Source organism: Vicugna pacos, chromosome 23, assembly GCF_048564905.1.
Source record: "Vicugna pacos chromosome 23, VicPac4, whole genome shotgun sequence".
Lineage (NCBI taxonomy): Eukaryota > Metazoa > Chordata > Mammalia > Artiodactyla > Camelidae > Vicugna > Vicugna pacos.
The window spans coordinates 35998524-36013424 of NC_133009.1; the positions used below are offsets into that span (position 1 = coordinate 35998524).

The following is a 14901-nucleotide window of genomic DNA, read 5'->3' on the forward strand; positions in this document are numbered from 1 at the left end:
CATGATATGAACTCACAGTTTGAGAAGCTGAGTATTTCATAAATCACCACGTCATGAACATTTTTCCATGTTAACTATTCTGCTACTGTGCAGTTTTTAAGGGTTGCATAAAATTCTACCTTACAGCTTTATCACATTCTACTAACTATATCTGTTTTGATCTCTGTTAAAAACAATCATCGGTAAGCATTCTTACTGGGCAAATAACAAAATCTTTGACTATGGCTTTTGTCATTTCTGCTTGAATACATTCCTGGAAATGAATGTATCAGGTCAAAAGGAATTTCCACTTAATTTAAGATTTTTCATGTAACTTTTTTTTTCCTTTCCGCGTTACCAAATTACCCGTCCTGTAGTCGTGTGTGAAATGATTGCTTCGGAGTCTCCCTGACTCTGAACACGCCCCTTTTCTTTGGTGTTTAGTGGGTAAATATGATATTGGCATCTCTCATTGTTTTCATGGGTTTTCTTTATTTACTGTTGAGGAGAAACACTTTTTTTATTATCATTGTTGTCCTTGTGATAACACGCGCCTCACCTCCTTTGTCCAGTATTCTTTGGGGATGCTTCTTGAATCTTAATAGGATTAAACTCTTTGTCTCATGTGAGTCACAAATTTTGTTTTCAGTGTATAGTTTGCCTTTTTATTTTCTTAATAGCACTTTAAACCATACACAAATGTCCCTTTTATTTTTATTCAGTCAGATTATCTCTTTCATTTCTTGTTTAATGGGAATTTCCATAGTTGACTACTGTTTAATGTGATATTGACAACTAGTCTTCATAGTCTTATTGCTTAAAAAAGTGTGTGTATGTGTGTATATATATATATATATATATATGATTTCATATATATGTGATTTCATATATATATATATATATATATATATATATATATATGATTGCACATGTATATATGTATATATATATGATTTCTTATTTTTAGCCAGAAAATTAGGTTGGGCTTTAATCAATTTTTTAGTGGTACCAAATTAGATGACACCATGGTTGTGATGCTGTGGTGTGTCTTGTTTATATGGTAAATTATAGTGATTGATGTTCTAATATTGAACTATTGTCACATTCTAAGAAAAAACTCTGCTCTGTCATTGTGTATTATTTTTCAAAAGTATTTTTGATCTCAATAACTTAATTTCCTAAGTCTTTATGAAGACATTCATAAATAAGTTCTTTCAGTAAGTGTGTAGAGGTGATGTTGGCATGGGGGGGCACATGTCATCCTTGTTATATTTTTGGTATAAAAGTTCTGTTAACCTGATGAGACCCCTTGGAAACATTTTCCTGTTTTTCTGTGTTTTATAACTTCAAATAATACAGGAATGATTTATTCACTGAAAAAATGTGTTTTAGCCCTTTGCCGCAGAGGGGTTGTTTGAGACCCATTTATGTTTTCTTTCAGTGTCACAGTCCTTTTCAGGTGTTTTAGCCCTTTTGAGTGAGTGTGCCACCTCTGTTTTTCCACAGAACAGTCCGAGTGAAAGAGCCCCTCTGCTATCAGCCACCACCCTGCACCCGCTTCTCCCCCCGTGGCTTCCTCGCACCCAGGGAGCCCCCCGCTCGCTGGCTTCCTCTCCATTTCTCAAAACACCCAGGCTTCACTCTCTTTAGGCATTTTACTCAATGTTCTTCTTTCTTTCTAGACTTTTCTTCTCTGATTTGTTAATCATGATAAAGTATTCTGGAAAAATATAGATAAACATCATACTGGGATACAATCTTAGAATTCGAATTCGGAGCCAGTTGCTCAGTTACTGTCTGACTTCCCCTCTTCGAGGACTTCTCTTGTGCTCTTCACCGCAGTTCCCATAACTTGTTTATGTCTTTATTTAAGAAGCCATTGCTGCATTTACACCTTCATGAGGGAGCAATCATTTTAGTTCCATTTATCATTGTGCTCTCTGCTTAATAAATTCATTAAGTTGTTTTGATTAATGTTGATTTGTTACTTTCCTTGAATGTAGGTTTATTTTTCTTTAAAAAATTATTTATTTATTTATTTTGGGGGGAGGCAATTAGGTTTATTTTTTTTTAGTGAAGGTACTGGGGATTGAATCTAGGACCTCATGCCTGTTAAGCACACGCTGTACCACTGAGCTACACACACTACCCACCCACCATAGGTTTATTTTGATGTCCTGCTAGTTTGGGGATTTAAAGTGATTTTTGATCATTTACTTCTTTCTCTTTTTTTATTAACTAAAAAAATTAAAGCTATGGATTGTCCTTTGGTAAAATTTTGACTCTGTCCCATATCTGTATTATTTATCACTAATTTCTCAATGACTGACATAAAATTTAATGAGTAGATTTTTAAAGTAGAATATTCTTATTATTGATAATTTCTAAAGACTATAGAATTGTAATTTGGAAGAGTTTTTAATTTATTTGTTTTTTAAGAGATTTTCTATATTTCTGGTTCTTAAATTTTTTATTGCTGTTAATTATTAGTTTATAAAAGATAATTGGCTTTTACAATTTCTGCCTTTTGGAATTTATAATATTTTCTACAGCTTATGATACATACATCATGATAAATGCTTTGAATATTCTGTGCGTACTGGGGAAATTATATATTCTCCATAGTGCTAAAGCTTAGATGTGTATTTTCCAGATTTATTATATTTATCATTAATCTCTTTTAATGATATTATTCATATCTATTTTTGCTTATATATATATATATATATTTTCTTTTTGCTGAAGATTCTTAATGCTTTCTGGATCCATGCAGTTTCCTTGGTATATCTAAATTGTTTTGCTTTATTTGAATTCAATATTTTGAGATGGAAGTATTTATGCTACTTATGTCTATCCTGTAAATTTTACCCTGTATCACTTCATAGGTAATTATTGGTAAATTATTTTTAATAGATATTATTGGTAAATGGGCTATGATGTCTTTATATCTTTTCCATTGTTAAATACCTTCTTTAAAAGAATCTTGCTAGTAAAATATTGACATAATCTTGAAGCTTCAACTTTAAATGAAAGCTGACCAGTGTATTTTTTATGAAATTAAACAGCAATGTATGCAAAATATATGCGTTATATTGACTTATAAATTCATGTTAAGAAAACAATTTTCTCTTTTATTACTGAAATTCAGGTCTATTATGACAACGGGGAACATCGTGGTAATTCAGAAAGTGTTTCGCATACGACATCTTGTAAGTCATTGCTTGGCTATTATATTTATATTAAATACATATTAGCATTTTCAAAGCTTTATTATTTTACATTCATATGCATGTTTAATTATTAAATGTTTAAACTATGCATTTTCCATAGAAACTATATTTTCAGTTGTCTGAACAAACACATGTGCAGGAGAACATATTAAAATATAATTCCTTAAATTCAAATTAGAAGATTCAATTATTAAAAGATTGCTGATTTCATAAAATAATTCATAAAGGATTTGTCTGTGTAGACTAATGATGCGTACGGCACCTCTTCACGTCAGTAACGAGCACGTTTGTCCTGTGCACCGTTTTAGAGACGGTTCCCTGTCCTTCCACGTATGCGCGGCAGAAGCAGGCGTTGCCTGCAAACCTGTGACTCACCCAACTGCAGCCAGGTTAAGCGTTCCCTAATGACAATGTGGCTATTTACTTTTTTGTCATTAATATTTAAACATACTTTAATCGAAATAAAGGTGCATAGAGAAAAAAACTGACTTACATTAAAATGTCACTATAATAGTGACAATAACAGCTGTGTGTTACCACTCCCCCTCCGGGATGACCACTTTTCACCGTTTCTTCTTACAGTTTCCTCCTTCTGAATAAATAATATTACCTGCTGCTCTATCCAGAATTATTAATGTTTGATCTGGGCCGTGGAGGAAGGAGACTTAGCCCGCTGCTTGTTAGCTTTATAGAAAAATTAAATGTAAAGCTCCAAGTGCAATACTGCCTGTTTCTAACGTTCTTGCCACTTCTCTGTCTTTGCCTCTGACCCACATGTGCACAATCACTGATGCTTTATTTCCCCAAGTCTTTCGAAAGAGGAGAGATATAAAAATAGCTTATTTTCCAAGTCCTATATGAAGTTTTAGTTCTATCTGCTCAGATTTATAAAATAAAAGCTCCTGGTGTGAAATGCCAGCCAAATTCAGTCAGCTCTCTTTGATTTTTATTTCTATGTACTTTCTTTTTCCCCCGCCACCCCCAACGCAGGTACTGGGGATTAAATCCTGGACCTTGTGCACGCCAAGCATGCGCTCTACCACTGAGCTGTACCCTCTACCTCCTATGTACTGTGTGTTATAAGCCCTTACAATAAACACAGCTACATTGGGTTTTTCTGATTATGTGAATAATTTATAGCAGCAGCGTCTATGCTGGGGTCATACACTCAGCTGAAGTTTTCACACTAACATCTTAATAGACCAGGCCTGGCATCACTTCACTCAGAGAGACGCAGAGTGGAAAACAGCCCAGGAGGTGGTCTGGCTGTGGGAATCCTGGTAGCAAGGCGCGTGGCAGTCCAGGGACTTCTTACTCTCTTACCTTCTCCCAGGAGATGCAAGAGTGAGACCACATGTGTGGGTGCGGGAGCTTCCCCAGCTTGAAAGCCCCTCATGCACTTTCCACATGGCCTCCTCCCTCTTCATGCCCCAGCAGCTGCCCCTTGGACGTGCATTGTTGCTCCTGGCTTCAGGCTCTTGCCTGGAATATGCAGCCCCCAGACGCCTGCCTCACTAACTCCCTCACCTCTCAGTCTATCACCTTCTAACCTACTGTACTATCTGCTTATTCATTGTGTACATTGTTAACTGTCTTTCCTCCCAGAAGGAAAGCCCTGTGAGGACCAGAATCTTTGTCTTTACTTCGTTCTCTGAGTATCTTAAACACCAAAATCAGTATTTGACACCCACTAAGACTCAAAACATTTTGTGTGCACACTGAATAATTAGTACTGACCACGTCCCAGGAACAATGCTGAATGTTTACCACGAATCAAATTTGTTTAGCGTCATTTTAGGAATTAGGGATGGACACACAAAGATAATAAGGATTCTGGCCGAGGTCCCAACTAGGAAGTGATGGAGATAGATTTCAAACCCAAGCTGTCTGGCTCCAGAATGGAGGCCTTAATGTGTTTGTGTTATTTGACTGCACTCTCACTGTAGATGAACAGAATGACACACTAATTCAGGGCAAGGGAGATCTCCAATACACTCTCTTCTCTCTGCCCTTCCTCTCAGAGAGGGCGTGACTTCACATTACACCTTAGTGAAAATTCACACCGGGCTGAGTCTAATCTCAACTACAGGATGAAAAAATTTTTGTCCTTTGGTTAATTGATTTTATCCCTCAACGAGCAGATTTGTCTCCATGGGGCAGAGAACTTTCTGATCCCTTTAAGAGGCTGCCTACTTCTGCATCTAAAATTAAACTGTGGGAGTTTCTCTCTGAGAATTACAGCTAGATTTCCTTTTGAATTCCTTCCAAATGGAGTGACTGAAAGAAAGAGAATTAAATCTAAATGATGGTACCTCATAAAAGGACACTATTCAGCAGAAGGGAAGAGATTTGCTTTTCTCTACTCTAATTACATTCTTAAAATATAAAATGTTTTTATTGGTTCTGAACAATACAGACAAAGTTTACAAAATCAGGAATGTATTGTGTTTGGTTTCATTCTAAAAATTGCATTTTTTGAAAGCCTCAAAAGAAATGAAAATGTTAAAATGTAAGTGCTTTAAAGGTGACTTTTCAAAAAATCCAGCAAAATATTCAATGTGATAAGCTCCCTTCGTGTGTTCTCACTTCTAGATAATTCCAAGGCTCTGATTGCATTTCTGGTGTTTCTGATCATCGTGACGTCCATAGCCCTGCTCGTTGTTCTCTATAAAATCTATGCTCTGCATAAGAAAAGATCCAGGTAAGAGCTGAATTCAAAATAAAAAAAAATAATCATCATAGTAATAATGATGAAAGCCCCATTTATGAGGCAGGTTTGGAACCAATTAAGTGAAAAATGTGAATTCAGAGATGACAGCATGAAGTCTAGATCATTACTGACCTTTTGATCAAAGACTTTGGTATGGTCTTATTGGTTTATATGAAATATTAATATTTTCTATGTTCACTAATAATGGTATGGATTTCCTTTAATAATAACTGATGAAAAGAAATTGAGTCAGAAGTAAAAAAAAAAGGATCTAGAAATGACAAAGGCAAAAGACAGGAGAGAGAAATAGGGATGTATATGCATTCATTTGGCCAGGAACAACTACATTTTATGAAAACCAAGAGGTTTCAAATAAAACAACATAGCCACCTATCCAAGTATGGCTGACCACCCTGGTTTCTTCCTCCCTCACTTTTTCTCCCCCCTCCCCCTCCTGCTCTCCCCTCTTTCCTTCTTACCCTCCCTCCTTCCTTGAAGATATTCATTTAATATAAATTGATTGCCAACAGAATTCTATGCTTCTTGTGAATAAGGAAACTTCTATTTCTTATTTTCACAGCAATTTAGATGAACAGCAGGAACTTGTTGAAAGGGGTAAGTATGCATGTATTTTTTGCTGGTGAATCTCCCCTCTCATTTGAATCCACTCATTTTAAATAATTCAACTTTAAAAAAAACCTAATCTGGACTTTCTCTGTGGATATGGTATCAAAAGTTAAATTCATTTATGTATTTATGCAGCCAGCAAGGATCTAAGACTTGCCCGGGAAACGCCAAATGTGGTGCCTGTCCTCAAAGTACGGCAGTGACAGGTCACAGCCTCTGCTCTTAAAGGTTTAGAGTCAAACAGAAGAGACAGAATTTGATAGATGCCACGTGGATAATATGACATTTGGCAGATGCCGCAGTTGTCCAATGTATACAGTTCCAGAGAAAGACAGACGGTAGAAAACTGCGTGCGGGCAGGCAGGGATCTGGGCCTTCTGAGACGCGGGCAAACAGCAGCCGCGCGCGGGCGTGGTGCAGACCGCGCCGTGTGCTCGCGTGTTCCCACTCAGGGCGCCTTTACGGACCGAAAAACTGCAATTTGACTTGGGAAATGAAAACACATTCCATTTTTTCCTATTTTTTTCCCCAAACTTTTACTGTTCTTCATTCATTTCTTTTTTAAAATGTGATTTTCAGTCCAGTAAAATGGGTTGGAGTTAAAGAAAGTGAAGCTATGCATACAGTAAAGAGGATGAGTTGCTTTCTCACACGCAGGACGGGCAGCTTTCGGAACTCCGGCTCCTGGGTTTGGCGTGCCTGCCGAGGGTTTCCCTCCCAGGCTGTTAGGAGACGCTCGGGGGTGGGCTCCTCGAAGTGCCCCGAGGGGCTTCGTTTTCCATTGCAGGACCGGCTGCCTCCTGGCATTGTGTGGTGTATTTCGTTTGTGCATTAACCCTCCCCCCTAACGGGGCTGTGAAGCTCTGTGAAGGCGGGGAGGGTTTCCTTTCCCAGTCATGGCTTTATCCCCAGCGCGCAGGGGAGCACATGGGATTTCATGCACATCCGTGAATAAATAAATGAAGGGGATAAAGCAGCCTGAGGGTTAGTCTCCACAGGCCGAGGGAAGGATGAAGAGCATGATTGAGAAGCATCTGAGACTGGGAGGGGGTGGACCACTGTCAGGGCTCAAGGCTGACCCGAGAGCGTCAAAGGAGCCTGGACCTCCAGGTTGACAGTGATCGCCCCTTGGAATGGTTAGAACTTACTGAAACCCCGTAAAACCCCACCTGTGGCCCAAAGTTCAGAATGAATGCAGGTCGGAGACCCCCAGCCGCCCAAAGAAGAAACATGCCCGGCCAATTTGATAGTTGGGGTTGGATAGAACATTTCCGTGGACAGTAAGACAAACCTGCAAACTGCATGGACGTCTTATTTCTTTATCAAACCAAAGAGGGGAATTTGACGTGAATCCTGAAAGAAACACTGCTAGACGCACCCGACCCGGGATAGTGGGAGAAACAATTGTTACGCGTGTAGCGGCTTATATTCTCTTTTTCTTCTGAAACTGTTTGTCAGGGCCCAAGTACAGTGACAGCTTTTGACGTTAGCATTGTTTTCATTCTGTAGTGACTTACTTCACAAGCGTAGCGCATACTGAGCTTCACACTCTAGGGGCATAACAATGAACATGGTCTGTGCACAATCTAGAATGAAGAGATGACCACGCTAAGAGGAGTCCTGGGTGTCAGAATATTAATCATCTTCTCTTATTTATTTGTTCACGATATTTCACAATAAGTTAAAATCAGATAGAATAAAAAGAAAAAATAGTCATAACCATATAGATAAATAAGGATGGTAATTGCCGTAAACGCATGCAATCAAACAAAAAATGTAGACATCCTTCCAGTGGTGATATTTGGTCTGGAATCTGCTCCTAGAGAGAAAGCGAGAAGGGACATTCTGGGTGGGGAGAACGGCATGTGCAGAGACACGGGGACCTGACACCGCGATGCCCCTGGAAACTATTCCTGCCTAAGATGTAAAGCACGAGTGTGGGAAACGGTGTGGCTGAGATGTGCCAGGGAGGCCAGGAAAGGGCTCACGCAGGAAACATTTACACTTTAGCCTTCAGGCAACAGAGAACAAACAATAGTGTTAGTTTTTTTTTTCCCCCCAACAAGTAGAGTTGCATGCTCATATTTGCATTTCAGAAGATGAATTTGTGGCAGTTGAAAAGGGAAATCAGCGCGGGGAAGGCCTGAAGGGAGGGAGAGGCGTCAGGAAGATGTTGTCACAAGGATGAGGGGGGTCCTGAGTGTGACCACAGGCAGCAGGGGCGGAAGGTGCTGGGTGACCTGTTGGATGCAGAACAGAGGGAGAAGTCATGGACCACGTGGAAGTTTTGTCTTAAGTTACTTGGTTAATGGTGGTCCTGTTAGCTGAGACTTAAAATGCTAGAAAAAAGGGGAAATAAACGACTGAGCATCTTGGCTTTGAGGCACCCATGGAATAACTGTGCGAAAAATCTGAGTGTAAGTTGGAAAGATTAATATAAAGCCCAGAAGAGGGCTGGAGCCTGAGATTTAGGAGTCCTGGGTTTATGCGTGCATCTTTATTTGTGAGATCTTCCTGGTGGAATGTGTGTGAGAAGGAGAGATGCTAAAGACTGACTCCACGGTGTCAATTTAGTGAAATTTGTGTGGGCGCTGGAAAGAGAGACGTAACGATAGTCATGAATGTCTGATGTGTTTACAGATGATGAGAAACAGCTGATGAGTGTGGAGCCCATCCACGCAGACGTCTTGCTGGAAACGTACAAGAGGAAGATCGCGGATGAAGGCAGGCTCTTCCTGGCTGAATTTCAGGTGCGTGCCCTTCCCGAGGTACGACGAGAAAGCTGACTTGGCGATCAGCATGGCTCCTCCTTGCATGCACTGCACAGCCCTCTGCCTTGGTAACTTAGCCCACATAATCTTGCCACTGATGGATGCAGAGATGACATATTTAGGGCCAGAAGAAAGACTCCTGGTCATCAAACTAGTCAATATTTTCCAAATAATGCTTTGTTGTATTATTACTAGTTACAAAGTTGTCTCACGGAACCAATTTGGCTGATTTGTGTGCTTGTACTCTCAGTACAACATTATGATTCAACACATTTTAAAGCAGCAGAGCAGTTAATGCTAAATTTGCTCTCACTCATGGGATTTATTCTCAGAGTAGTCCATCATTCATTTTTTTGAAGAGTGGTGTTGTTTTTTCATAATTCCTAATAGCATAGTGTCAGTTACCATATGCAACTTGTTCATGGGTATAAAGGGAAACAGGTTCAAGGATGTCTCGTTTGCTCCAAATGAGAAGTGGCAGGGGGAACTGGTTTTTTTGAATTGGCTGTGACCCGAAGGATCTTCGTGTCTTTCAGAGCATTCCACGGGTATTCAGCAAGTTTTCTATCAAGGATGCTCGGAAACCCTTTAACCAGAATAAAAACCGCTATGTTGACATCCTTCCTTGTAAGTGCTCGTTGAGAACTGAATTTCCACATGTCGAGGCTGCTTCATTAGTCATGATTCCACTTACTTGTATTTCTTTTCTTGGAACAGATGATTATAACCGCGTTGAACTCTCTGACGTAAACGGAGATGCAGGGTCAAACTATATAAATGCCAGCTACATCGATGTGAGTGGAAGTGCACACCCGCCAGATCCCGCCCCATCTCGGTCACTGTGTCGTCCATCACTTTCGTTTTTCTCGTGTCCATGCACTCCATCTGGTCCCTTCTCTGTCATGGCGGAGTTTTAGAAGTACTGTTAGAAATAATGTGAAGCAAGCGCACAGGTGTCATTGGTACAAACAACACGATCACTGATACTTGCAAAAATAGTTCCTATTTGCTACTGGCACTAGGTAGTGTAGGGTTTTTCTCTCCAGACAAAGTGACACAAAGAGTTAAACTACTCTGGTGCCTGTTATGTGCTGGGTATTAGACCAAATGATCCACGTGAGTAGTTTTCATAAGAGCCCCACCTCTGACCCTCGCCGTGGAGTCGGGGACTGGGCAGCTCTGGTTAATTCATTGCTTTGCCGTGTTCAGTTAGTAAAGATCTGATGACATTGTGCCGCATGGCTAACTTATGCAAAATACATAAATGTGTAACTTGTTATACAATTGTTAAGTGATGCATCACACAAATTTTAAAAAATGTAAACAGTGTAGAAACACAGAGAGCTTGAAAAAGATCTTCATCCCACGCAATCCACCATTTACCCGGGGCCTCCACCCACCTGGAAAGGTGACATCTGTGTAGTTTCTCATTCATCCTGGGGGAGTTTCTACATAAACAAGAAAACTCCAACATTTGTTCATCCTTTCTTTACCCAAAGGTGTTAACATAATACCCACACTGCTCTGTACAATGCTTCATTTGCCTAAAACATGTGCTGGATAAATGAAATATCACTAAAAAGACAGGAAAGGCGAGCTTTTCCTGTAAGGGGCCACTTGGCAAATATTTTGGGTTTTGCAGCACATGCCATTTCTGTCACAACTACTCAGCTCTCAAGCCGAGCAACTACTTCCACAGACAAGGCAGAATGTGGCTGTGTTCCAAAAAGACCTGTGTCTACAAAATCAGGCCTTGCTGAATTCGGCCCACAGGCTGGCATTTGCTGGCTCTGGACATAGAGCATTTCTGCATCTTTCTTTTATATTTTTGGAGTAATTCTGGGCATGGCTGCGCTGTGGCGTATTCCATCAGTTCCGATAGTAATGGGCATTAAATATGGTTCCTCATCTACTGTTGCCAACAGTGGTTTAGTGACTAATCTTGACTCATGTTATCCCGCAGTGAGTTTCAGTGTATCTGTAGGGTGACCTTCCGAAGGAAGAATTCCCAAGCTAAAAAGAATATGCATTTGTAATTTAAAACACGTTTCCAAGCGGTCCTCCAGTGGGGTTGTACCGATTTATGTTCCACCCGCAAATCATGCGTGTTTATTTCCACTCAGACCACCAGAAAAGTGACTGTCAAATTTTTTTTTGACAGTCAGAGAGTTGACAGTGCATTGGTCATGCTACCATATATGCTGGCTTATGAGGTCATTCTTAAATTTTTCGTAAAGTAAAATAACAGAAAAGCAAAAAAAACAATTGAGGTTGGGGTTTTGTTTGCTTGTTTGGATCTATTTGAATATACAAACTTTCAGTAGAGAAGATGAAATGGTCAAATTCTATTTATTTATTTATTTACATGGTCTATTAATTTCCTAGAGTGGCCATAACAAAGCACCACACACTGAATGGCTTAACACAACAAAAATGTGTTATCTCACAGTTCTGGAAGATAGAAGTCAGACATCGGGTGTTAGCAGGGCCACACTCTCTCCGGAAGGTCTGGAGAAAAAAATCCTTTGCATCTTCCTGGCTTCTAGTGGTCCCTGGCAATCCCTGGCGTTCCCTGGAGTGTAGCTGCGTCACCCTGTCTGTGCCTCCATCAACACGTCAACACATGGCCGTCTTCCCTGCGTGTCTCTATGTCACTGTGTCTCCTTTCTCTTACAAAGACACCGGTCGTTAAATTTAAGGCCCAACCTCACCCAGTATGACCTCATCTTCCACAGAGACCCTAATTCCAACTAAGGTGACATTTTGAGATTCGGAGTGGACATGAGTTTGGGGTAACATTATTCACTCTACTACACACAGTTTATGTAAAGTAATTAGAAGGATTTAAAGGATCTAGGATGCCTAGGTTACGCTTCTAACTTGCTGCACCAGCCCAGATGAGGAGAACGCCCATCTGGTTTTAAAGATTGTTCAAGGCATATAACAAAGACACATGAAGGTTATGAATACTGTTTGTAAACGCTAACTAACACGTTTGGCACAGTCAAATACCTGATCATGAGTTTAAAAAAATCCACCTCACAACTGGGAACTGCGGAGGGAAATACCCAACCGAGAAATGGTGGATCTAAAGCAGCTGCTTCTGTCTCACAGTTTGACGTGTGAACGAGGAACTGAGGGCTCCGTAAATGACGTGTCTTTGTGTGTGTTTTGAATAGGGCTTCAAAGAACCCAGGAAATACATCGCTGCACAAGGTAATTTATCTGCGGGCCCAATATTCTCTTCGAAAAATTGTTCTCTGGCACCTTCAAGAAGACATGTCTTACCAGGGTTTACTTGCTCACCTCCCAGGTCCCAGGGATGAAACTGTTGATGACTTCTGGAGGATGATCTGGGAACAGAAAGCCACGGTTATTGTCATGGTCACTCGCTGTGAAGAAGGGAACAAGGTGAGGACTTGGAAGATTCATTGAGCGAAGGCCTAGGGCCTCGAGGTGGAGGCTGGGGTTAGGAGAAGACAGTGCTGAGCTGCGTTTTGAAAAGTCCTATGTGTATGTGCTTGATGACAAAACAAAGTTCTCTATTTTAATCAGTAAGACATTTTATTTAAATTTTTCAAACATGTAGAAAAATAAAATATGTATATATATATACACATATATACAAGTAAAATGTAGCTGTTTCTGCTTAGCTGGATTTACGAGTGATTCCTTTTTTGTTGCAGTGTTATTATAATTATAAAATGTTATCATTACAGTATTAAGTTCAGTACATTTTTTTTTACTTTATTACTTAAAAAAAAACTTTTTTGTGGGGGGGTGGTTAGGTTTATTTATTTAATGGAGGTACTGGGGATTGAACCCAGGACCTTGTGCGTGTTAAGCACACACTTCACCCCTGAGCTATACCCTCCTTTCCTAGTTCAGTGCATTTCTGTGTGCTGATTTCACAAGCACCTGTGAATCCTGACTTGGGCAGATAGATGGTAGTTTGTGTAATGTGACTTAAGGAGGCACGAGAGCCTCCCATCCCTCAGCCTGAAATGACCCACGTGCCACCACATCATTTCTGCGGACCACTGAGCAAGTCCTTGTTTAGTCTGCAGCTAAGCTGGGAGGATCACCCTTCTGCTGGGTAATGTGAAGGAAACCCTTCAGGGCAGTTAGTGGGAAATGGAGCACATTTTCAGCACCACAATTTAGAGGAGAATATACAAATGTTTTGAGAATTTCAAATAATGCATGTTTGCTTTGTTTTGTTTTACAAAGAATGCTTAATAGAGAAAATCACTTAACTGAATGATGATTATTTTTTTAAATATAGAACAAGTGTGCAGAGTACTGGCCGTCGATGGAAGAGGGCACCCGGGCTTTTGGAGATGTGGTGGTGGAGATCAATGAGCACAAAAGATGCCCAGATTACATCATTCAGAAGTTGACTGTTACACATGTGAGTTTGCTCTGTGACATGACTTCGATTTTCACATGTTGGTCTAAAAATGTAATTACAGAATATGAGATGTGAGACATTAACATACGTCTGGGAAATTCTTTGTAATGAAATACAGGAGGAAGAACTGGGTTAGAGCAACAGCACAAGCCAACAGGGTCAAGTTAGGTCACTAGTGAAAGCAGTGTTCACATGGCGTCACATCAGAAGGAGCTGATGACGCTGTGAGCCTTGGAGTGTAAAGAAAAGAGGTCCTTAAATGAGTTGAATAAATGAATAAATTACTGAATGACCGACAAAAAGGGTGTCTAGCCTCAGTGGGTTTATAGAAAGACTATTCATACAAATGGCAGACAGACTACTGAAAAAGTAAACAGTTCTATCTCTGTAGGGCAGAAAAAGTGTTGAATGTTCAGCTCAGGAGCCTGTCAGTGAGGCCTTCGGCGGTAGTGAGAACGGAGGCCTTCACGCGGATCAGGTGGTGCTGTTCCTGCGGGGAGTTCAGGACGAGCAAGCGGTCGGAGAAGGGAAGTTGAGCCGAGGCCGCTCGGGCCTGGGGGCGAGGCGAGGCGGGGCGAGTGCGGCGGCCCGTCAGCGTAGGTTTCTTCGCAGGGTCGCGGAGATGCCCTGTGATTAGCTGGCGGTGATGACCTCACAACTCTGTCAATATAGTAACATATATAATAAAATATAAAAAACCTTCTGTACTTTAAGGGAGCGAATTTAAGGCACGTGAAAAATATCTTAATAAAGGTGTCGAAATGGCGGTCATTATAGATAAGGTTGAAATTTTCTCTGAATTCCATTTATAGAAGGTTATTTTCAGTAATCTAAATTCAATTCCATATGGTCCAGATACGCCTTCTGCAAGGAGAAACACCAAGCGCATGCTTCTCCCCAGGCCTCCTGAGACTCCGGTGGCATCACCAGTGACGGTGCCCTCCGAGGGCTGTGACTGTCCCAGCAGGGGCCCGTGACTGAATGCACGGAGCCCCACGCCGGGAAGGCCTCCCGTGCCAGGTCTGAGCGCTGTGCTGAGGCCCGTGCCAGTCTGGTTGCCCTGACTCGCCTGACGTTACTGCTCTGATTAACTCAGTTGTTTCCTGTCTGGACAACTGCAACCACCCAAGTTCTGTTGTTCCTTCTGATGTTTCAGTGTAGGTGGTTCTTCCT

The 14901-nt window shown here is 40.8% G+C and overlaps 1 protein-coding gene across 3 annotated transcripts in view; it reads left to right on the top strand.

Annotated features, from left to right (window-relative positions):
• The window catches only part of PTPRC (protein tyrosine phosphatase receptor type C), a 101708-nt gene that overhangs the window by 72794 nt on the left and 14013 nt on the right, over positions 1-14901 (top strand). For all 3 annotated transcript variants that reach the window (XM_072948787.1, XM_072948788.1, XM_072948789.1), the window contains 9 exons: positions 3128-3188; positions 5802-5910; positions 6500-6534; positions 9187-9296; positions 9854-9944; positions 10035-10111; positions 12497-12533; positions 12631-12728; positions 13603-13728. In XM_072948787.1, the coding sequence (XP_072804888.1) occupies positions 3128-3188; positions 5802-5910; positions 6500-6534; positions 9187-9296; positions 9854-9944; positions 10035-10111; positions 12497-12533; positions 12631-12728; positions 13603-13728 (744 nt within the window). The remainder of the gene's footprint in view (positions 1-3127; positions 3189-5801; positions 5911-6499; positions 6535-9186; positions 9297-9853; positions 9945-10034; positions 10112-12496; positions 12534-12630; positions 12729-13602; positions 13729-14901) is intronic.